General features: G+C 41.8%; 1 protein-coding gene across 1 annotated transcript in view; it reads right to left on the bottom strand.

Annotated features, from left to right (window-relative positions):
- LRIG2 (leucine rich repeats and immunoglobulin like domains 2) overlaps positions 1–24,859 on the bottom strand; it is an 81,669-nt gene that overhangs the window by 3,029 nt on the left and 53,781 nt on the right. The window contains exons 13-18 of the mRNA XM_030220609.1: positions 17,937–18,257; positions 12,620–12,901; positions 10,319–10,768; positions 7,969–8,118; positions 1,342–1,497; positions 457–744 (exon numbers count right to left, since the gene is read on the bottom strand). Coding sequence (XP_030076469.1) covers positions 457–744; positions 1,342–1,497; positions 7,969–8,118; positions 10,319–10,768; positions 12,620–12,901; positions 17,937–18,257 — 1,647 coding nt within the window. The remainder of the gene's footprint in view (positions 1–456; positions 745–1,341; positions 1,498–7,968; positions 8,119–10,318; positions 10,769–12,619; positions 12,902–17,936; positions 18,258–24,859) is intronic.

The following is a 24,859-nucleotide window of genomic DNA, read 5'->3' as shown; positions in this document are numbered from 1 at the left end:
TCAGACATCCACACAATGGCTATGAAAGATCAAGGGAGGAGTCGCAGGATGAAATGTACCTTGCACTGGAGGTAAATCAGGGTCTACGTTAGTGAGCGCATTTATAACTTTGATTTCAATAAATTGCTCAGAACCAGTGGCTGAAAAGTATATCCATCCACCTGCTGGAGAAGGAAAATACTGAGCAACTGGACTGGATGCTAAAAGAGGTATGTCTCAGTTCAGTTTTCAGTTCTGTATCTCCACCTGCTGGTTGATGGAAACTTTTTTTTTTTTTTACATACAGGAGAATGAAAATAAAAATGGTCTAAATAAAAGTGTCACAGGTTAATAAATACACCAGGGGATGATAGAGGCTGATGAACTGAATCTAGCTGTCTGTAGCTCTTTGCTAAGTCACCAGAAGTCCTATATTACACTGGGGCAGTGTGAACGGCATGAAGGCCTCAAACTTACCATTGTTAATCTGTGGTGCGTTCAGTTTCTGATCACTTAGTCTGTCGCGCCTGGTGAGGTAAACAGACAGCTCTCTGTCTGCTAGCAGAGTCTCTGTGCCTGCAGCTTCGTTCTGTGCATGAGCAGGAGTATATGCACTCTTTGGGATTTGCACTATCAGGCTGGATAAGGTCTGATCTAGAGAATCCTCCTCTGGAACATACGTGTATGGACAATACTCCCGTGTCCTGGAGTAGATGTTCGCATTGTCGTAGCAATCTGAGCAGATCACCAGTGGCCCAGTTCCACCTAGTATCAAAAACCAGGATGTTTACAGGAGGATCTGCAACACCTTTCTCCTACTCTATGACTTACAACCACATTTTTCCTACAGGTCTGTATGCTCACGCCTGTCCTCCCTCAAACCGTATAATCAAGAAACTCCCTCTTCTATTGTATGTGTTAATCATTTACTTTATCCACGTATTGATGCTTCTCTCAAATTACCATGTGACACTGAATATAGTATCAGAATTTAAAAAAAAACCCCACTCAAGTCTGGCACTCATCAATGACTCATCACCCTTTTATAACGCCACATGTGGATATAAATCAAGCTTCTAGGTTTCAAAGCGACTTTTCAACAGTGCATAGCAGAGATGTGAACAATTTACCATTATACCGCAATTTATAGAAAGATCTGCATAGTATAATGGGCTGTATTTTTGAAATGTTGCCTGGCTGTCTCATGCCTCAGCTTGGAAGGTGATCCTAGCAGCTCAAATGGCAGGCCTATATCTAGCTGGCTAAATTTTGATCAGCTAGGCTTAGATAATCAGGTAAGTTGAGTTCAACCAGTTACCTTACCCAGCTTTGTGCCTGTCTTTATAATTTTTAAGCAGTTACCTGGAATCGGAAGCTGTGCCAGCCCCTCAGGTGCCTCTCCTGGCTGGTAGCTGCGCCGGCTGGTGAAGAGGGGCCCCATCCTGCCTGGCAGGTTTGATGGGAATGAAGTATTTATCATTTCTGTATCTGTCTCACTAACTGTGTCCACATAAAGTCCTAATTTGACAAAAGGAATGAAACGTAAGAAATCCAAAAAAAGTACAAGTAAACTAGAAACAAGTTTAAAAATACATTTAGTGTAACAGGACAACCACTAATCCTGACGAGGTGCTGAGAGAGGATCTGCTGAGGGGAAGAAAACTTCACTGTTGAGTATATTATCTGGTGGAAACCGCATTCGAACTTGGGAAAAGGTAGACTTGGGGTTAAACAAGTAAATTCCAGTTACTTTGCTAAATAATTAAGCAGAGTAACTTAAAATAAAGGCACTTTAGAAAATAGTTTAGCATTCGAAGTCTCTGTTAGAGCATCATATCCTATATAATAATTCTCACCACCAACGTTCTAATGTGGGACTGCCTGTGTCCGTGGCTCCTGGAGTTGCTGAGCTAGGCTCCGTAGCCAGGATGACGTCACTTAACAGCTGATTCCCAGGCAGGGGGAGGAGTAGGGAAACATTACTCCTCCCCCTGCCTGGGAATCAGCTGTCAGTGCGCTGCTCCCTGCCAGAGCGGCGCATCAAAAAACTACAAGCGCGGCACCACAGAACACCCCCCCCCCTCGGCGCATCACCCAACCCCCCCGGCAAATCAAACACCCCCTCCCCACCCCTCAAGCACATCAACACCCCCCCCTGGCGCATCAAACCCCATCGCCACCTGCAGATGCCAGTAGTAACGCTGTCCGGCCGCTGCTGCTTCTCCTGTTGAGCAGCAGCAGCTGCTACAAGAAGAAGCGATAAATGTTTTTAAACCCAGCCCAAATCATTTGCAAATGCCCGAGTCCTACAACGCAGTCTCTGCAGCCGCTCCTCCTCTCGCCTCCTCTCACCCCTGGAGGAGCGCAGTGACGAATCATATATTTGAATTCAAGAAAGCATGGGATAAGCACGGAGGATCTCTAAAGGCGAGGAAGGGATAGCAGATGTTATGGATGGGCAGACTTGATGGGCTGTCATTTTCGCTGTTTCCTGAAAGCCAACTTCTAAAGCTCAAACGATTAAAACCTTTCTTCCCAAGAGCAACTTTTCGATACCTAATACAATCAATGGTCCTAAACCATGCAAATTATTGCAACGGAATCTACGCGGGCTGCAAAGAACAACTCATAAAAAAATCTCCAGACCGCCCAAAATACAGCACCCAGGCTGATATTCAGCAAAACACGCTTCGAAAGTGCCAAACCCCTCCGAGAAAAGTTGCATTGGCTCCCAATCAAAGAACGGATCATCTTCAAAATCTGCACCTTAGTCCACAAAATCATATACGGCGTAGTCCCAGAATACATGACACACCTCATAGATTTACCAATAAGAAACAAAGTCAGATCATCAAGATCCTACCTAAACCTACACTACCCAAGTTGCAAAGGACTGAAATACAAAACAACTTATGCAGCCGGCTTCTCCTACATAAGCACACAACTATGGAATGGGCTCCCAAAAGCTGTGAAAACAATCTACGACCACTTGAACTTCAGGAAATCACTAAAAACCAACCTCTTCAAAAGGCCTACCCCAACGACCCCACGTAACCCTCTTCACCTACCAACACAGCATGACTATGATCGCACAGGACAACACGCAATCTTCATCCATTTCGACCCTCCACTTATACCTCATACGATCACCATACAACTTTGTATTTGTTATCCACCGACTGGGCAAATGCCTTTGACGGTACTATGTAAGCCACACTGAGCCTGCAAATAGGTGGGAAAATGTGGGGTACAAATGCAATAAATAAATAAATAAATAAAAATTATGGGGTCAATATTGAGCACTAGTTAACAGAATGGTTAAGTAGCACTGGGGCCAGCACTGCATATTTGGGTGTAATTCAGCCAATGGCAGCCAGTGTTCAAAGAAATGCCGATTGCTGCTGATTGAACCCCCTACAATATTACATGCAATTTTTATTTGTGTGCGTAGTCAGTGGTGAGCTGGAGCAGGCTCTCTCAGGCTCTCGAGAGCTGTTTGTTAAGTTTTTAAGAATTTTGGGAGCCGGTTCTGCATGGCTACTTTAACAAATGGATCTCAAAATGTGGGCTTGGGCCCCTCCTGAATTCTCTTTTACTTTGCTGGCGAGAGAGAGCCCCCTGTTAACAATTTACCAGCACACCCCTGTGCGTAGTGATGATCCCGAATACAAATGTGCCCCCCCCCCCCCCAAAAAAAAATGCTTTACAGTCATTTCCTACTAAATGCTGTGTCTTTTTCAAGATTCTTCATTTGGTTTTTCAGGTTTTTATTGATATGGGTTCACTTACCTAAAAGACAAAGTGAAGTAGTATAAATCAAAATGAGCTTTACAGTCTAGCCAAGTCTGTGATTTCTATATGCTTCCCGGTAATTTGTTTAGGTGGTTGGAGACATGGAAAAATGTTATTAAGAACGGTCTACCTTGCTCTGAACACCTTATTGTGGAAGACAGGACTATAAATCACTAAAATCTATTTACAAATATTTGCTACTCTGCCTTACAGTTAAGTTCACATTTCCACAGCTTCAACACTCTTGATTTAAAAAACTGTGTTTCGGCCAGTTTCTAAATTTCAAATATTCCTTCTTCATTCTCAATTCTAAAGGAAAATAATTTCATAGCACTAGGCCAAATAACTAAGGGTCCCTAACAGTTATCCCCAGAGCTATGTTGGATTTACATAAGTACATAAGTAGTGCCATACTGGGAAAGACCAAAGGTCCATCTAGCCCAGCATCCTGTCACCGACAGTGGCCAATCCAGGTCAAGGGCACCTGGCACGCTCCCCAAACGTAAAAACATTCCAGACAAGTTATACCTAAAATGAGGAATTTTTCCAGTCCATTTAATAGCGGTCTATGGACTTGTCCTTTAGGAATCTATCTAACCCCTTTTTAAACTCCGTCAAGCTAACCGCCCGTACCACGTTCTCCGGCAATGAATTCCAGAGTCTAATTACACGTTGGGTGAAGAAAAATTTTCTCCGATTCGTTTTAAATTTACCACACTGTAGCTTCAACTCATGCCCTCTAGTCCTAGTATTTTTGGATAGCGTGAACAGTCGCTTCACATCCACCCGATCCATTCCACTCATTATTTTATACACTTCTATCATATCTCCCCTCAGCCGTCTCTTCTCCAAGCTGAAAAGCCCTAGCCTTCTCAGCCTCTCTTCATAGGAAAGTCGTCCCATCCCCACTATCATTTTCGTCGCCCTTCGCTGTACCTTTTCCAATTCTACTATATCTTTTTTGAGATACGGAGACCAGTACTGAACACAATACTCCAGGTGCGGTCGCACCATGGAGCGATACAACGGCATTATAACATCCGCACACCTGGACTCCATACCCTTCCTAATAACACCCAACATTCTATTCGCTTTCCTAGCCGCAGCAGCACACTGAGCAGAAGGTTTCAGCGTATCATCGACGACGACACCCAGATCCCTTTCTTGATCTGTAACTCCTAACGCGGAACCTTGCAAGACGTAGCTATAATTCGGGTTCCTCTTACCCACATGCATCACTTTGCACTTGTCAACATTGAACTTCATCTGCCACTTGCACGCCCATTCTCCCAGTCTCGCAAGGTCCTCCTGTAATCGTTCACATTCCTCCTGCGACTTGACGACCCTGAATAATTTTGTGTCATCGGCGAATTTAATTACCTCACTAGTTATTCCCATCTCTAGGTCATTTATAAATACATTAAAAAGCAACGGACCCAGCACAGACCCCTGCGGGACCCCACTAACTACCCTCCTCCACTGAGAATACTGGCCACGCAATCCTACTCTCTGCTTCCTATCTTTCAACCAGTTCTTAATCCATAATAATACCCTACCTCCGATTCCATGACTCTGCAATTTCTTCAGGAGTCTTTCGTGCGGCACTTTGTCAAACGCCTTCTGAAAATCCAGATATACAATATCAACCGGCTCCCCATTGTCCACATGTTTGCTTACCCCCTCAAAAAAATGCATTAGATTGGTGAGGCAAGACTTCCCTTCACTAAATCCGTGCTGACTTTGTCTCATCAGTCCATGTTTTTGTATATGCTCTGCAATTTTATTCTTAATAATAGCCTCCACCATCTTGCCCGGCACCGACGTCAGACTCACCGGTCTATAATTTCCCGGATCTCCTCTGGAACCTTTCTTAAAAATCGGAGTAGTAACATTGGCTACCCTCCAGTCTTCCGGTATTACACTCGATTTTAGGGACAGATTGCATATTTCTAACAGTAGCTCCGCAAGTTCATTTTTTAGTTCTATTAATACTCTGGGATGAATACCATCAGGTCCCGGTGATTTACTACTCTTCAGCTTGCTGAACTGACCCATTACATCCTCCAAGGTTACAGAGAATTTGTTTAGTTTCTCCGACTCCCCCGCTTCAAATATTCTTTCCGGCACCGGTGTCCCCCCCAAATCCTCCTCGGTGAAGACCGAAGCAAAGAATTCATTTAATTTCTCCGCTACGGCTTTGTCCTCCTTGATCGCCCCTTTAACACCATTTTCGTCCAGCGGCCCAACCGACTCTTTGGCCGGTTTCCTGCTTTTAATGTATCTAAAAAAGTTTTTACTATGTATTTTTGCTTCCAACGCTAATTTCTTCTCAAAGTCCTTTTTTGCCCTCCTTATCTCCGCTTTGCATTTGGCTTGGCATTCCTTATGATCTATCCTGTTACTTTCAGTTGGTTCTCTTCTCCACTTTCTGAAGGATTGTTTTTTGGCTCTAATGATTTCCTTTATCTTACTGTTTAGCCACGCCGGCTGACGTTTAGTCTTTTTTCCCTTTTTTCTAATACGTGGAATATATTTGTCCTGAACCTCCAGGATGGTGTTTTTAAACAGCATCCACGCCTGATGCAAGTTTTTTACTCTGCGAGCTGCTCCTTTCAGTCTTTTTTTCACCATTTTTCTCATTTTGTCGTAAACACCTTTTCTATAGTTAAACGCTAGCGTACTTGATTTCCTAGTTTCACTTCCTTCAATGCCAATATCAAAACCGATCATATTATGATCACTGTTATCAAGCGGCCCTCGTATCGTTACCCCCTGCACTAGATCATGAGCACCACTAAGGACTAAGTCTAGTATTTTTCCTTCTCTTGTCGGCTCCTGAACTAGCTGTTCCATGAAGCTGTCCTTGATTTCATCAAGAAATCTTATGTCCCTTGCGTGTACAGATGTTACATTAACCCAGTCTATATGCGGGTAATTGAAATCCCCCATTATTATTGTGTTGCCCAGTTTGTTTGCGTCCCTGATTTCCTTTAACATTTCCGCATCCGTCTGTTCGTCCTGGCCAGGCGGACGGTAGTACACTCCTATCACTATCCTTTTCCCCTTTGCACATGGAATTTCAATCCACAGTGATTCCAAGGAGTGTTTTGCTTCCTGCAGAATTTTCAATCTATTTGATTCAAGGCTCTCGTTAATATACAATGCTACCCCTCCACCAATCCGATTCACCCTATCACTACGATATAATTTGGGTGTCTTATTTATGTGACATTTATATCCCACATATAAAAACAAAAAATCAAGCAGAAGATAAGGTTGTCGACCAGTTAATTAGATCAAAAAAATTAAGACTAATGTGAAGAAATCTGAAATGGATTTATAAAGAGAGGAGTTTTTAACTTCTTTCGAAAGTGCATATAATTAGAATGGGATCTAACAGATTTAGGGAGAGAGTTCCTAACATTTAGTTCCGATGTAGGAGAAGTCCGAGGAGAGTATCGATTTGTAGCAGACATTTTTAAAATTTGTTGGGCGGAGTCTGCAGAAAATCTCTGGCTCCAAGGAAGGCATTACATGAATGTAGGTCAATTAGATGTTGCATATTTTTTTTATTTTATTTTTGTTACATTTGTACCCCGCGCTTTCCCACTCATGGCAGGCTCAATGCGGCTTACATGGGGCAATGGAGGGTTAAGTGACTTGCCCAGAGTCACAAGGAGCTGCCTGTGCCTGAAGTGGGAATCAAACTCAGTTCCTCAGTTCCCCAGGACCAAAGTCCACCACCCTAACCACTAGGCCACTCCTCCACTCATATAATCTGGACCTAGTCTGTACATTATTTCTTAAATGAAATCCTAGCTTTAAATAATCACACAAGAATTTTGAGGACATGAATAGCCTATCAGGCAGACTGACATTAAATTTGACTGCTAACATGTATTCAATTATTATACAACAAAAGGAAAACTGGACGCTTCTTGGTATAAAAACAGAAGTTCTGTATGTATTGGAAAGACGGTTTCAAGAGCAAAAAGTGTATAATCTCCAGACTTCAGAAATTACTTGCCTGTTCCAAATCCCAGTTCAGAGGGCTTTTACAATTCAAGTACTGCTCAAGAGGGCTTAAAGACCTAGCTGTACTTGAGGCAATGGCCTTTTTTGACAACCACTGGAAAATGATGAATCACGTGGAAGGAAAAAGAAATACAAACAGAGCTTAGGGGGCTACATACTTACCATCTGTTCCTCTATGCGCATAACCACTTGCAGGGGGCATGAGCTGCTGATGACTACCCGCTTCAGAGTTACTGTAACCTTCCGGAGGCTCGGACAGCGTTCCCTGGGAGGAAAGGTAACTGGGAATATCCGCTGGTAAATTCATTTCCTCTGAAGAAAGGGATAAAAACCACAGTAATGCAATTAACTGCTTTCAATACAGAAGTGAGTAATTTAATGAATAATATCAGAAAGAAAAGACATTGTCCCAGTGCTACCATCGTTACTGAACTTTGACCAACACGTAAGATTCACTATAAAATAAAACCACAAAACCCCCCCCCCCCCCAAACTTGGGCAACCGTGATCTAAAAATTGTAGGCCTTCAACCTCACTCCTTGTTCAACTTAAAAGAACTAATTAGGGGCCCTGTTTACTAAGTCACGCTACAGGCGCGTTGGTTTGCATGCGCTAAAAGCACTATTAGCACGCGCTGTGGAGGTGTGTACACAGTGAGTGCACCCTAATTTTGTGCATGCGCTAAAAACGCTAGTGCACCTTAGTAAACAGAGCCCTAGGTCTGAAAAAACAGGCTACACAATACATCCACTAGTTTCTGTGGATAAACGGGAGCAAAGGATTTTCCTTGTCAGTTGGCCATGCCTCATAGCTTATAAAATTAAAAGCAAAATACTAAGCAGTTCTGGTGGTTTCAGTAAAAGTGGCTTAAACCTACAGTGCAGTATTCAAAAGCTAAGAGCAAACTTATTTTATGAAAAATTTTATAAGGGATGCCCCAACCAACCTGATGAATTTCAGATCAACCTTTGAAAAGAATAGTGTGTGAAGAGTTCGAACAAAAACAAATCCAAGCAACACCACAGACAGTAGGTGTTTTTATTGCTTTAGGAGCCTCCTTCCTGTCCAAATTCAAATTTCTCTGGTAATTTCCACCAAAACTACAAGAGGAAAACATGTAGAATCTCAAATAGTAGCAACAGTGGAGGAGTGGCCTAGTGGTTAGGGTGGTGGACTTTGGTCCTGGGGAACTGAGTTCGATTCCCACTTCAGGCACAGGCAGCTCGTGACTCTGGGCAAGTCACTTAACCCTCCATTGCCCCATGTAAGCCGCATTGAGCCTGCCATGAGTGGGAAAGCGCAGGGTACAAATGTAACAAAAATAAAATAGATACTATTGGAGATTCTACATGGAATGTTGCTACTATTGGAGACTCTACATGGAATGTTGCTACTATTGGAGATTCTACATGGAATGTTGCTACTCCACTAGCAACATTCCATGTAGAAGGCTGCGCAGGCTTCTGTTTCTGCGAGTCTGAGGATATCAGACTCACAGAAGCAGAAGCCTGCGCGGCCACATTGGTGATCTGCAAGGGCCGACTTCTACATGGAATGTTGCTACTATTGGAGACTCTACATGGAATGTTGCTACTATTGGAGATTCTACATGGAATGTTGCTATTCCACTAGCAACATTCCATGTAGAAGGCTGCGCAGGCTTCTGTTTCTGTGAGTCTGATGTCCTGCACGTACGTGCACTGCGCGGCCACATTGGTGATCTGCAAGGGCCGACTTCTACATGGAATGTTGCTAGTGGAATAGAATCTCAAATAGTAGCAACAGTGGAGGAGTGGCCTAGTGGTTAGGGTGGTGGACTTTGGTCCTGAGGAACTGAGTTTGAATCCCACCTTCAGGCACAGTTACTCTGGGCAAGTCACTTAACCCTCCATTGCCCCATGTAAGCCGCATTGAGCCTGCCACGCGTGGGAAAGCGCAGGGTACAAATGTAACAAAAATAAAATAGATACTATTGGAGATTCTACATGGAATGTTGCTAGTAACATTCCATGTAGAAGGCTGCGCAGGCTTCTGTTTCTGTGAGTCTGACGTCCTGCACGTACGTGGACGTCAGACTCACAGAAGCAGAAGCCTGCGCGGCCACATTGGTGATCTGCAAGGGCCGACTTCTAGTGGAATAGCAACATTCCATGTAGAATCTCAAATAGTAGCAACAGTGGAGGAGTGGCCTAGTGGTTAGGGTGGTGGACTTTGGTCCTGGGGAACTGAGGAAGTGAGTTCAATTCCCACCTTCAGGCACAGGCAGCTCCTTGTGACTCTGGGCAAGTCACTTAACCCTCCATTGCCCCAGGTACAACTAAGTACCTGTATACAATAGGTAAACCGCATTGAGCCTGCCATGAGTGGGAAAGCGCGGGATACAAATGTAACAAAAAAAAAAAAAATGTGCCTTCCACTGCCTGTGGAGGTGATATGATCTAGCAATCCTTCAGCCCAAAAGAAATACCTTCAGCCTCACAAGGGCAGTTCGCTGGATTCTTCCTTCACTCACCTGTGCTGCTTATACTGTAGTCTTCATTCTTTCTTCTCATGTGATATATGACAATCACCCAAACCAAAGAGGTGCCCACAACACAACAAACGACAACAATGATCACGATGCCAACTGTGGTCCAGCTATCGTCTTCGTAGCCCACACTGGGCTGAGAAGAGTCACAATTGGGGGACAGAATTACGTTCAGGTAGATGTGTCCACGTTCTGTCCCAAGTGTATTGGACATGATGCATGTGTATTTCCCAGCATCCTCTGGGCCAGCATCGACGATGATGAGAAGCTGATTGGCTGCAGCAAAAAAGTGGCGCTCAGTCACCATCAGGGGTCCATCGTCTTTGGTCCAGTTGAGGCGAGGGGCAGGACTGCCACCTGCTATACACTGCAGCACAGCAGTTCCCCCCCGAGCCACTGACCTGTCCTCCAGGGGTCGCAAAAAAAATGGTGTTTCTAAGAGATTGGGAGAGAAAAAAACATGTTAAGCCGTCAATAAGAAGAAAAACAGCAACTGCGGAGGTATGATTACATTCATGTAGAAGCATTTAAACAATTATGCACTGGTAAATTATAGAAAAGTATTTTGGCAATTAGTCATTAATCATCATTCTTACATACCACATCTTCCCTACAAAATAAAGGTGGTTAAAATAAATACATAATGATCCATCAAATCATTAAAAAAAACTAATTTCAAATATAACATTTCTGAAATTTAAAAAAAAAAAAAAGCAGCCTTCAAATTTTTATGAAACACAGTAGTAATTCTGCTTGGAACATAGAATTTTAATACTAGTATAGCGTTCAACACTATTTGAGTGTTACAGTTTTATGAATTTGAATGATGAGATATTCATTGAATTTATGACTGTAAGAGTGCTCTCTGATGGTTTGGATTTACCAATGTATCAGTGACTATCTGCCATAATTCATTATGATGTCAGACTCTTGATGCAGGCCATTCAGTCGAAACACAGCCCGTTTTGATGATAAAGTCTCTATTTGCATAATTGGCTACTGTGCTGTTTCATTGGTCATCTTCACTGTTTCCTGTATTAAGAAGCGTAGAGTTTGGTACTTCTATATATATATATATATATATATATATATATATATATATATATATATATATTTTTTTTTTTTTTTAAATAGCCATCATACCTACATTCATTGAAATATTTAAAATATTTATATTCCACCTTATCTACAATCCGAAGTGTATTACAAAAGAAACATACAGTTTCAACAGAACATAATAAAAACCACAATTATCATCAATAATATCACATCTTACAAGGGCACAATCATTAAACTGAACTTGAGACATTTCCAAATCATGCCAAGAGACAAAGCTGGGCCCGGGGCATAAAAATATAAAAAAGACAACTGTGTGTAATGGAAAGGGAGTCAGACTGGAGGGCTTGGAGGGTCATAGTGAAATATGAAAGCGCCAAACCCCTTAGAGAAAAACTGCACTGGCTTCCACTAAAAGAACGAATTATGTTCAAAGTCTGTACCATGGTTCATAAAATTATTCATGGCGAAGCCCCGTTATATATGTCAGACCTAACAGGCTTACCAACCAGGAACACAAAACGATCGTCACGTACATTCTTGAATCTTCATGATCCCAGTTACAAAGGACTTAAATATAAATTAATATACGCATCTAGCTTCTCCTACATCAGCACGCAACTATGGAATGCACTTCCAAATGCCATAAAAACAATGCACGACTTGATAGTCTTCCGGAAATTACTAAAGACCAACCTGTTCAAAAAGACTTATCATAATGATCCTTCGTAAATGACCTGACTTCAAAACTCTATCAGAACAAGATCAATTACTTTGTCATTAAGTGAACACTATGCATTACTCCCTTATCTCTTACACCTGTTATGAACTGTTAATACGCTTAATTTATTTTTAATCCTGTTTGCACCCTAAACCTAATAATACCTTGTATTTCTCATTCCGTAAATGGCGATAGCCACTACGGCTTTATGTAAGCCACATTGAGCCTGCAAAAAGGTGGGAAAATGTGGGATACAAATGCAACAAATAGTCACGCATGTTTTAGCAGCCAAGATAATTATGTGCGTCATGAAGCACATAATGGTGAATGGTGTGAATCTTCACTTCGATACTAATTTAGCGGCAAAAACGCAAGGGACAGTGTTTTTTTTTTTCTGGCACAGATTTGTCAAACCTCAAGTAAGCTGTGGAGCAAAAGGTCAGGGCAGAGCATAGGCTCAAAATTATGCACAGTTCGAAGACACAAGGAAGAACAGAAGCTCCACTTACCTAGCACAGTTAAGGTGACATTAGCCGATATACTTCCTGCAATGTTTTGCGCCATGCAACTGTACTGTCCCATGTCTTCAATTTTAACATCTGCAATAAAGAAGACCTCGTCTTCGGGCATGACGTGCATTCTCCTTTCTCGTGCAGCAGGGAAATCTGTCCCACCATCTTTCTGCCATGCAATCTGCGGTGTGGGATGGCCTTCTGCAGCACACTCCAATCGGGCCATAGCACCAGTGCGGATTGTCAGATCCATGGGGGTTTTCAGAAATGAGGGCATCTCTGCATCAAAAGAATGTGTCATAGCATTAGGACATAACATGCTCAAATATCACCAACCAGGAAACAAATGAATTTTCTGGTTGAGCCTTAACTACATATGATTGTTGTAGTGCGACTGACCTGTTGGTCCATGCTAATTGCTCTGACCTGATGAAGGAAACACTGCTCTTAGAAGCTACTCCCAAATGTTTAATTAGTTGAAGAGCTCATACCATTTATACCTCATTTGTTGATCTTTAATCCTTGAGTATTGTGTTCAATTCTGGTTGCCGCATCTCAAGAAAGATATAGTAGAATTGGAAAAGGTGCAGAAAAGGGCGACTAAAATGGTAGCGGGGATGGGACGACTTCCCTATGAAGAAAGACTAAGGAGGCTAGGGCTTTTCAGCTTGGAGAAGAGACGGCCGAGGGGAGATATGATAGAGGTATATAAAATAATGAGTGGAGTGGAACAGGTGGATGTGAAGCGTCTGTTCACGCTTTCCAAAAATACTAGGACTAGGGGGCATGCGATGAAACTACAGTGTAGTAAATTTAAAACAAATCGGAGAAAATTTTTCTTCACCCAACGCATAATTAAACGCTGGAATTCGTTGCCGGAGAAAGTGGTGAAGGCGGTTAGCTTAGCAGAGTTTAAAAAGGGGTTGGATGGTTTCCAAAAGGACAAGTCCATAAACCGCTACTAAATGGACTTGGGAAAAATCCACAATTCCAGGAATAACATGTATAGAATGTTTGTACATTTGGGAAGCTTGCCAGGTGCCCTTGGCCTGGATTGGCCGCTGTTGTGGACAGGATGCTGGGCTCGATGGACCCTTGGTCTTTTCCCAGTATGGCATTACTTATGTACTTATGATGTAAAATTCCTGCATTATTAAGTCCATTTCTGAGTGGGCCCACACTACGTTAAAATTAATAACTTGGTTGGTGGGGGGATACTTAAGTCCCAGTGCCTTCTGAGCAGTGAACTAAGCATGTGTGGGGAGTGCAGGCGACAGCGGCTAAGAGCAAGCCGCTGACCTCACTGATGCTCAGACGACAAGGGAGGGGGGGGGGGGGGTTGGATACAGGATGACACCTTCAAGTCTATGTGTGCTGTTGATGAGTGGGGCTGAGTGGGTTTAGACCCAAAGTGGGCTGGTCTTTATCTACCTGGGCCCATCTGTGGCTACCCCACTGTACCATTTAATGAAAGTGAGGCCAAGACCTTCCTGCCACAGTGCAACAGGATTTATTTTATTTTAAACATTTATATATCACCTATAACCTAGGCGATTTACAAATCAAACATTCACAATAAAATAAAGATTTAAAACAGTTATAAACCATTACAACCAGCTACAAACGACACATACTGCTCTTCAATAGTAAAAATAAACATATATTATGCCAGGATAACCTCAGAGCCAACCGTAAGGAGAAATTACACCTTATCTGATCATTTTCTTTCCTTTACTTTTACAAGACATGCCAGAACTTGTGGGTTTGTGTCCATCGACTGGATAGTCTCTGGAGACAGAGACTTGTGAGCCCTGTCTAATAAGGGTATTGTGGGTTTTCAGTATTTTGAATGACAAAACAATGGAGACAATATAATTTGTATCAAATTTAATTAAAGAAACACATGTAACTAACCTTTCATGACCAAACATGTGTAATAAAAAAAATCTGCAAACTCGTATAAACAGTAGAAACCAACAAATCTGCTACCCTGCCCTTCCCCAGAAGCTTATTCTAAATTCACAGTTTATCCCCTGCTCAACTGCCAGCTGGCTCAGGAGCTTAAAACTATGACCAGTTCAGGAGATGCAAGGGCAACTGTCAACATCTGCTGGAGACAGAGAAATACTGAAGACCTGAAGCTGCACATCACACTTATATAGGGCAGAACTTGCAAGTCTGGTCTCTCTCTCCATTTGCAGTTCGACATAAACCACAGGTTCTGGATTGGTCTGGTCAGGAAGACCATAAACCATGATAAGGAAAAATATGTTCTGGGGAAAAAAAACATGGGAAGTTTAAAACAAACTGTGTTGCAATTTTCTGATTTTCTATTTATCTCTAATTCTTATAAATGAGACATATCCTGTTCTCATATGAAATGTCAGTCATGGCAGACAAAAATATAATAAATATTTGGAAAAAAGCGAGGACAAGTTGAGTGTACAATGTTCGTACAGCTGCAGGACAGTTTGAACTCTATTCTTTTTTTAAAACTCCTGACATTAATAAATACTCTGGGTAAAATGCACTGAAGTCTCTGTAGCTTTGGAAGTTTTGTTATGCCGAACTTTTGAAATTAAGAAACAAAACTAACTTGATTTTTCCCAGTATTTTCAGTCCCCAAACCCTAACCCCTGCGAACTGAATCAAGATGTTATTTTTGTCTTTAGAACTGTGACCTTCATAATGTTTTGAAATATTAAAACGAAAGGCAGGTTAATTACATTGACTTGCCACTTGGTGGAGTCAGGACCACAGTAGAGATGCAGGACAGAGAATGAGGGTGAGTTTGGAGTGAATCTCTCCTTTTCGGTTTCTTACTGATAGCTCTTCCCAGGTGCCAGGAGCATTCCAAATGAGCGACCAGCTTTTGCTGAAAGCTCCAAAGTGTTCTGAATCTGTTAGGGCAGTGCTTCTCAACAGTCCTTGAGGAACACCTAGTCCCACCAGGATATCCACAGTGAATATATATATATATATATATGAGATAGATTTACAAGGAGGCATGCATGCAAATCTCTCTCATGCATATTCATTGTGGATATCCTAAAAACCTGATGGGACTAGATGTGCCTCAAAGGACTGGGTTGAAAAGCACTGCGTTAGGGTATACAAAGCACAGAGATCACCGTGGATATCACCCACGTATCAAATTTTTTTTTGTTGTTACATTTGTACCCTGCGCTTTCCCACTCATGGCAGGCTCAATGCGGCTTACATGGGGCAATGGAGGGTTAAGTGACTTGCCCAGAGTCACAAGGAGCTGCCTGTGCCTGAAGTGGGAATCAAACTCAGTTCCCCAGGACCAAAGTCCACCACCCTAACCACTAGGCCACTCCTCCACTGTTGCTACTATTTGAGATTCCACTAGCAACATTCCATGTAGAAGTCGGCCCTTGCAGATCACCAATGTGGCCGCGCAGGCTTCTGCTTCTGTGAGTCTGACGTCCTGCACGTATGTGCAGGACGTCAGACTCACAGAAACAGAAGCCTGCACAGCCTTCTACATTGAATGTTGCTAGTGGAATAGCAACATTCCATTTAGAATCTCCAATAGTATCTATTTTATTTTTGTTACATTTGTACCCCGCGCTTTCCCACTCATGGCAGGCTCAATGAGGCTTACATGGGGCAATGGAGGGTTAAGTGACTTGCCCAGAGTCACAAGGAGCTGCCTGTGCCTGAAGTGGGAATCCAACTCAGTTCCCCAGGACCAAACTCCGCCACCCTAACCACTAGGCCACTCCCCTCCACTGTTGCTACTATTTGAGATTCTACATGGAATGTTGCTATTCCACGTAAAAGTCGGCCCTTGCAGATCACCAATGTGGCCGCGCAGGCTTCTGTTTCTGTGAGTGTGACGTCCTGCACGTACGTGCAGGACGTCAGAGTCACAGAAGCAGAAGCCTGCGCAGCCTTCTACATGGAATGTTGCTAGTGGAATAGCAACATTCCATGTAGAATCTCCAATAGTAGCAACATTCCATGTAGGATCTCCAATAGTATCTATTTTATTTTTGTTAAATTTGTACCCTGCGCTTTCCCACTCATGGCAGGCTCAATGCGGCTTACATGGGGCAATGGGGGGTTAAGTGACTTCCCAGAGTCACAAGGAGCTGCCTGTGCCTGAAGTGGGAATCAAACTCAGTTCCTCAGTTCCTCAGGACCAAAGTCCGCCACCCTAACCACTAGGCCACTCCTCCACTCAAAACATCGAGCACTACATACTTGTGTCAGTTTCTTACATTTAGAAATAGAATCGGCCCACAAGGACATGGGCTTGGGACAACTATGTCCCAGCATACTCCAATTGGCAGAATATAATACAGAGAAAACGTAAAGCAATGTAATGACTTTTATAACTTTTAACTAGGAATGATCTAATCACGGCTACGTTATGCTAACGATGAAGCTTTCGCAGAATGTTTTACAGATCAAGGATTGGACAACTAAAAAGGAAATAAAGCATCTGTAATGAGCCAATCAGAACTCCTAATTTTGCAAAATTAATGCACGTTAGTAAAAGGACCCTCCTATGGTAGTAAATGGTAAGTTGCGATAAGCACTAGCACAGATTTACCATAGCACTAATTATTTTTTAATGGCCACGCGATAATGGTTAACATTAGTGCATGACCATGAATACAAGAAATAGAAAAACAGCCATTTTTTGGCTGCTGTAAAAATGGTCTTAGCATGCAGGAAAACTACTACTACTACTTAACATTTCTAAAGCGCTACTCGGGTTACGCAGCGCTGTACAGTTTTACAAATAAGGATAGTCCCTGCTCAAAGGAGCTTACAATCTAAAGGACGAAATGTCAAGTGTGTCCACATAAGGACACACACCAAGGTCACCTTTTACTACAGCTTAGTAAAGGACCCCTTAGTTTGCTAATCGTTCTCTGTTATTTTATCAGAAACAGAAAAACAGCCATTTTTTGGCTGCTATAAAAATGGTCTTAGCATGCAGGAAAAACCCACATAAAGGCACACACCAAGGCCACAAAGAGGCATATTTTCGAAGCACTTAGCCTTCCAAAGTTCCACAGGTTTCTATGGAACTTTGGAAGGCTAAGTGCTTTGAAAATATGCCTATTTATACTACAGCTTAGTAAAGGACCCCTTAGTTTGCTAATCGTTCTCTGTTATTTTATCAGCACTGTATCCATTAATGAAAATGCACTTCCAAGCTTCCTTTTCAACGCTGCTGTTTATCAGTGTTTACAAAAAAACAAAAAGCCTCCACTGAATCCTGAAGGAGAATCCTTTTCCTAAGATAAAATACTGGGTTGCATTGTTGCTGGCTCACCATTGACTGTCAGCTTTGCTTTGGAAGAGTAGTTGGAACCAAAGTGGTTTGTGGTAACGCACTGGTATTTCCCTTCGTCTGTGAAATTTACGTTGAAGAGATGCAAGGTGGTTGTGTACTCCAGGACTTCGGCTCCATGTCGCTGATACCTGGCAAAGGTTTCCACTTCTGCGTCATACAGAATTTCATTGTCCTTACGCCACACAGATGACATAGAGGAGTCGCTGCTGCTCATAGCTACACAGGTGAAGGTCACATTCATCCCTTTTAAGGCAACTGTGGTTTTGGGTTGGACCTTAATCTGTGGTTTAGGGAAATCGTCTGGGAGAAAACAAGAAAACATGTTCTGAATCAGCTTGCAGTAACTGGCACGGATTGGTTAAGCTCTGGGCATATTATGCTGGGTTAGGTATATTATTTTTTTTATGCAGAACATTTATACCCCGCTTTATACCACTGAAAGCAGCCTCAAAGCGGATTACAATGAACTGATGAAACAATACAATGACAGTAGAGAGGGTAGAAGGAACAGAGGAAGAAGGGAAAAGAGCTTATGACCTCAAAAGAGAGGAATGAAATTTAACTGTCAGTTCTCAATGGTCTCAGCAAGGAAAATTACAGAGGATATTTCTACTTAGGAAATATTTTACCTCATTATTCTTACCTCACCCTTAACAAATTGAAGGATAATTTCTTCCTAGAAATACAAACTCAGTTAAATGCAATAAAACAGAATTTATATTTATAAAAATGGGTTCCTAACCCATTATAAACCATAAAGCTGTATTTCTCTCCACCCCTCACCTATCCTCACCCATCCTGTTAGAATATCAATGATATGCTTTGATGTCCCCATGCATACCTCCGACCCACCCCCATCCTCCCACCCTGTCAGACTGTCATAGTAATGCTTGAATGTTTTCACTTATATACACTGTCAGCTAGCACATTTGCTTACTTCCGATCTGACGAAGAAGGGCAACCTTCGAAAGCTAATCAAGAAATGTATTAAGTTATGTCCAATAAAAAAAAGGTATCATCTTATTTTCTTTTCCATGTTTTATTTTGTTTGATTTCTATTGATATTTATAAACAAAACCAAAACTACAATAAGGACTCGCATGTTTACAGAAAGAAACTGTAAGACAGCGATCCTTGGATCTGAGAGAACGAATTGTTATTCCCGCAGTGAATAACTCCACCAAATAATATGTGAAAATCTGAAATTACTGTGGTTGAACTAGATAATATCTGAAAATCTGGGACACAGTATATCACACGTCCCAGGTAACTGCAGCACAGTATTAATGCCATAAATGTGTAGCTCGATTTGCTGGTGTGTATTAATGCCATAAATGTGTAGCTCGATTTGCTGGTGTGTATTAATGCCATAAATGTGTAGCTCGATTTGCTGGTGTGTATTAATGCCATAAATGTGTAGCTCGATTTGCTGGTGTGTATTAATGCCATAAATGTGTAGCTCGATTTGCTGGTGTGTATTAATGCCATAAATATGTAGCTCGATTTGCTGGTGTGTATTAATGCCATTAACCGCATTATTCTGAAATAGATGGAACTTAGGGGCCGATGTACAAAGGCCACCATTAAATACGGCAACTGTGGGAGAACCTACAGAGTCGTCAACAGTGACCGATACACAAAAAGAAATGCTTTTGTGTATCGGTTGCTGTTTGCAACTCGGATGCCTAGCACAGAAATACAAACACAGATCCATCTCCGGCTAACCCTGCATTGGTACAAAACTTTCCAGGCGCTTTGTTGATTTACATTAGCTAGCACAGCGATACCTCACATCTGAGCTCCTCTTTTCTGACCCACAAGTTTCTGAAAAGTTCCTACTGTGCTAGATTAGGCTGCCTGATGCTGGAACGATTCCCGTTTGCTGTTAAATGTAGGATGCGGAATGAAGAGGCTGGGGGAGAAGACAGACCCGGAGATGCCAGCGTGAATGAAGAGGGCTCCTCTTCAACAGCTTCTGACCTGTCATTAAAGTCCTGGAGGTAGGATCTTGCCAGGCACTTGTGACCTGGATCACCCACTGTTGGAAACAGGATACTGGGCTATATGGACCTTTGGTCTGACCCAATACGACAATCTGTACGTTCTTAACATTTTGCAGCATCATTACATAAAATATGCTGGTGCAGCCTCCAAGATGAGTTAATAGAGTCAAAGTAGAATTTTAAAACTTCTTACAAAACTCAAAACACATAAGAACTTTTCACCTCTCTCAAAACAGATGTTTTAAAATAAGGTGAGGAGGGGAGGATATATTTGCAGTTGGGAAATGCTAAGAGGAAATGGCAATTTCACAACTTTTACATGGAAGTAATACTGCTTCCATGTGTAGCTGCCCATTTCACAAACCTATTCATCTATGTGCCTCCAATTAAACAGTGAGGCCCCAATTTTAATTTGGATTCACATTGGAGGCAGAAATAAAACAATGGGGGATTAAGGAGAATGACTCTTAAAGCCCTGAACATAAGCACTTTTTAAAAACGTGTGTGGCTGAGCTGGTGTAAACCCCAACAGGGATATTTTTCCCCTAGACGTGTGAAACGGGAAATGCAAGTTTAGATTTTTGCCCCACTCCATTCCATTGATTCACAAAAAAAAAAAAAAAAAAAGCAAATTAATAGAGAGTTATCTTATCAAACAAAACTTAAAAACCTTCCTGATCTTTAAGTAATTTGGAATTCTACAAATAAAAGACAGGAATATTCCAAATCTTACAAGATAGATAAGCAAAAGAACTATCATGTATATTTTTATAGTTTACATTTTTAACCGATGGAAACCCCTATCTTAAAAATAGAGGTAGAGCGAACTGTTATTCTATTAGAAGTGTAAGTTAATATCTGACTAGGAGAAAGTGGGAAAACAACTGAAAAAATCTTGTAAGCTAAACAGGCCACTTTAAATTCCACCCACGCTTTCATCAGCAACCAAACAAAATAAAACATGGAAAAGAAAATAAGATGATACCTTTGTTTATTGGACATAACTTAATACATTTCTTGATTAGCTTTCGAAGGTTGCCCTTCTTCCTCAGATCGGAAATAAGCTATGTCCAATAGGTTATGTCCAATAAAAAAGGTATCATCTTATTTTCTTTTCCATGTTTTATTTTGTTTGATTTCTATTGATAACATGTAGAATCTCAAATAGTAGCAACAGAATCTCCAATAGTAGCAACATTCCATGTAGAATCTCAAGTAATAGCAACATTCCAGAATCTCAAATAGTAACAACATTCCATGTTCCACTGCACTAACCACTAGGCTACTCCTCCACTACCAACATTCCATGTAGAAGCCTGCCCTTGCAGATCAGCAACGCGGCCGCGCAGGCTTCTGTTTCTGTGAGTCTGACGTCCTGCACGTACGTGCAGGACGTCAGACTCACAGAAACAGAAGCCTGCGCGGCCGCGTTGCTGATCTGCAAGGGCAGGCTTCTACATTACTACTACTACTTATCACTTCTATAGCGCTACAAGTCATATGCAGTGCTGTACACCATACATGAAAAGACAGTCCCTGCTCAAAGAGCTCACAATCTAAATATGGAATGTTGCTAGTGGAATAGCAGCATTCCATGTAGAATCTCCAATAGTAGCAACATTCCATGTAGAATCACAAGTAATAGCAACATTCCAGAATCTCAAATAGTAACAACATTCCATGTTCCACTGCACTAACCACTAGGTAACTCCTCCACTACCAACATTCCATGTAGAAGCCTACCCTTGCACATCAGCAACGCGGCCGCGCAGGCTTCTGTTTCTGTGAGTCTGACGTCCTGCACTTATGTGCAGGACGTCAGACTCACAGAAACAGAAGCCTGCGCGGCCGCGTTGCTGATCTGCAAGGGCAGGCTTCTACATTACTACTACTACTTATCACTTCTATAGCGCTACAAGGCATACGCAGCGCTGTACACCATACACAAAAGACAGTCGCTGCTCAAAGAGCTCACAATCTAAATATGGAATGTTGCTAGTGGAATAGCAACATTCCATGTAGAATCTTAAGTAGAGGAGTGTGGTAGCTGTGTTAGTCCACTCTTAAGGTTATCAATAGAAATCAAACAAAATAAAACATGGAAAAGAAAATAAGATGATACCTTTGTTTATTGGACATAACTTAATAGGAATGGCCTAGTGGTTAAGGTGGTGGACTTTGGTCCTGGGGAACTGAGGAACTGAGTTCGATTCCCAATTCCCACTTCAGGCACAGGCAGCTCCTTGTGACTCTGGGCAAGTCACTTAACCCTCCATTGCCCCATGTAAGCCGCACTGAGCCTGCCATGAGTGGGGAAAGCGCGGGGTACAAATGTAACAAAAATAAAAAATAAATACATTTCTTGATTAGCTTTCGAAGGTTGCCCTTCTTCGTCAGATCAGAAATAAGTAAATGTGGTAGATGACAGTATATATAAGTAAAACATCCAAGCATTAGGATGTAGGAGGTATGCATGGGAACATCAAAGCATTTCAGCGATAGTCTATCAGGATGGGGGTGGATAGGTGAGAGGAGGGTGATAAACATAGCAGCACAACTTTATGGTTTATAATAGGCTAGAAAACCAGCAACCAATGAAGTTCTCTCAAAACAGGCGATACATGATCATGCTTCTTACAACCAAATATCAATCTGGCTGTGGTGTAAGGTAATCTATTCAACAGCTGTTAATGTATACCAGCATACAGAACACTGCAAACCACATCCTTTGAAATCTGTGCACGGCATGGATCTCCACATGTAAACACCAGATTTCTAAAATCACTATTGACAGGCGTGTGCGCTTTACATGTGTAAATGTTGCTATGTACACAAACAGCAGCAAAATACCTAGTCTTCAATCCAGATAGGATGTTATCTCACAGAAGTCATAGTTGGAGGGAATCATTTCTATTACAAATTAATATATGTTTGCAGAGTATTTTCTCATGAAGATGTTGATGCAAATATTCCAAGTCACACTTGGTCTTTCAAAGATTAAATGTTTGATACGAACTCAGAGTTCTTCTTAAAAATCTTTATACACCAGTTAATATTTAACTAGGTAATGAGCCCCTCAAAGTAACTAAAATGCAAAAGGATGCAGTGAAATAGTTTATGGAGCAGGAGACATTTCTAGATTCAAATTCAATATAGTGGTATTACAAATATAACCCACTTTTAAGTTGGCGTAATTATTGTAAGACTGAAAGATGCTGAGAATGGCTTTGTGAAGAGTGATGAGGATAAAGCAAACGTGCTGAACAAATACTTCTCTCTTGTATTCACAGAACCCTGAAGAAGGACTGATGTTGGCTGCCAAAGGAATGGAGAGGATATTGCACCATTCATGGAAGAAAGCATTTATAAGCAGCTTGAAAATCTGGCAGTGGACAAAGCTAAGAGGCCAGATGGGATACATCCCAGGATACTGAGGGAGCTCAGAGAGGTCCTGATGGGACCTCTTAAGGATTTATTTAATAGATCTATAGACAGGAGACATTCCGCTGAACTGGTGACGAACTATGTGGCCCATCTTCACAAAAGCGGGGACAGGGAAGAAGTGGGAAACTACAGGCCGGTAAGCCTCATTTCAGTGGAGTCACTGCTGAAGGAAAGGATAGTTAACTTTCTAGAAGCCACGGATAGCAGGATCTGAGGCAACACAGCTTTACCAAAGGAAAATCCTGCCAAATGAACCTGACTTCTTTGTGTGACTAAAGAACTGGATGAAGAACAGGCGCTAGATGTATTCTACTTGGATTTCAGCAAAGCCTTTGATACGGTCCCTCACAGAAGACTCATGAATAAGCTGAGAGGGCTGAACTTAGGACCCAACGTGGTGAAATGGATTGGAAACTGGTTGACCGACAGGGGCAGGTCTACAAACTGAAGAGTAGCAAATCTCCTGGACCGGATGGTATTCATTCCAGAGTACTGATAGAACTGAAAAATGAACATGAGGAGTTATTGTTAGTAATATGTCATTTATTCTTAAATTCAAGCATGGTACCGGAAGATTGGAGGGTGGCCAATGTAACGCCGATTTTTAAAAAAGGTTCCAGAGGAGAACCAGGAAATTATAGACCGGTGAGTCTGACGTCGGTGCCAGGAAAATGGTAGAAACTATTACAAAGAACAAAATTACAGAGCATATTCAAAAGCATGGATTAATGAGACAAAGTCAACATGGATTTAGTGAAGGGAAATCTTGCCTCTCCAATCTACTACATTTCTTTGAAGAGGTGAACAAACATGTGGATAAAGGTGAGCCGGTTGATATTGTGCATTTGGATTTTCAGAAGGCGTTTGACAAAGTACCTCATGAAAGACTCTAGAGGAAATTGGAGAGTCATGGGATAGGAGATAGTATTCTATTGTGAATTAAAAACTGGTTAAAAGATAGAAAACAGAGAGTAGGGTTAAATGGTCAGTATTTTCAATGGAGAAGGGTAGTTAGTGGGGTTCCCCAGGGGTCTGTGCTGGGACCGCTGCTTTTTAACATATTTATAAATTATCTAGAGATGGGAGTAACTAGTGAGGTAATTAAATTTGCTTATGACAAAGTTATTCAAAGTTGTTAAATCGCGGGAGGATTGTGAAAAATTACAAGAGGACCTTATGAGACTGGGCATCTAAATGTCAGACCTCTACGGTCTATGCCCTGAAAATAGTATGAACAAACAAGATAAGGTATACGTATATTGTATCACCTCATACCTTTATGTAATGAGTTTATCTAGGTTGGGCAGACTAGATGGACAATGCCAGGTCTTTATCTGTCATCATCTACTATGTTACCACTGAATTACATTTTTGAACACCAAGCCCAAACCAAACCAGAGTCTCAAGATTAAAATCAAAGTTACTGCTGCCTCTTGCCCCATCATACAGTCTTTC

Source organism: Microcaecilia unicolor, chromosome 12, assembly GCF_901765095.1.
Source record: "Microcaecilia unicolor chromosome 12, aMicUni1.1, whole genome shotgun sequence".
Taxonomy (NCBI): Eukaryota; Metazoa; Chordata; class Amphibia; order Gymnophiona; family Siphonopidae; genus Microcaecilia; species Microcaecilia unicolor.
This window is presented reverse-complemented; position numbering and strand designations above follow the sequence as displayed.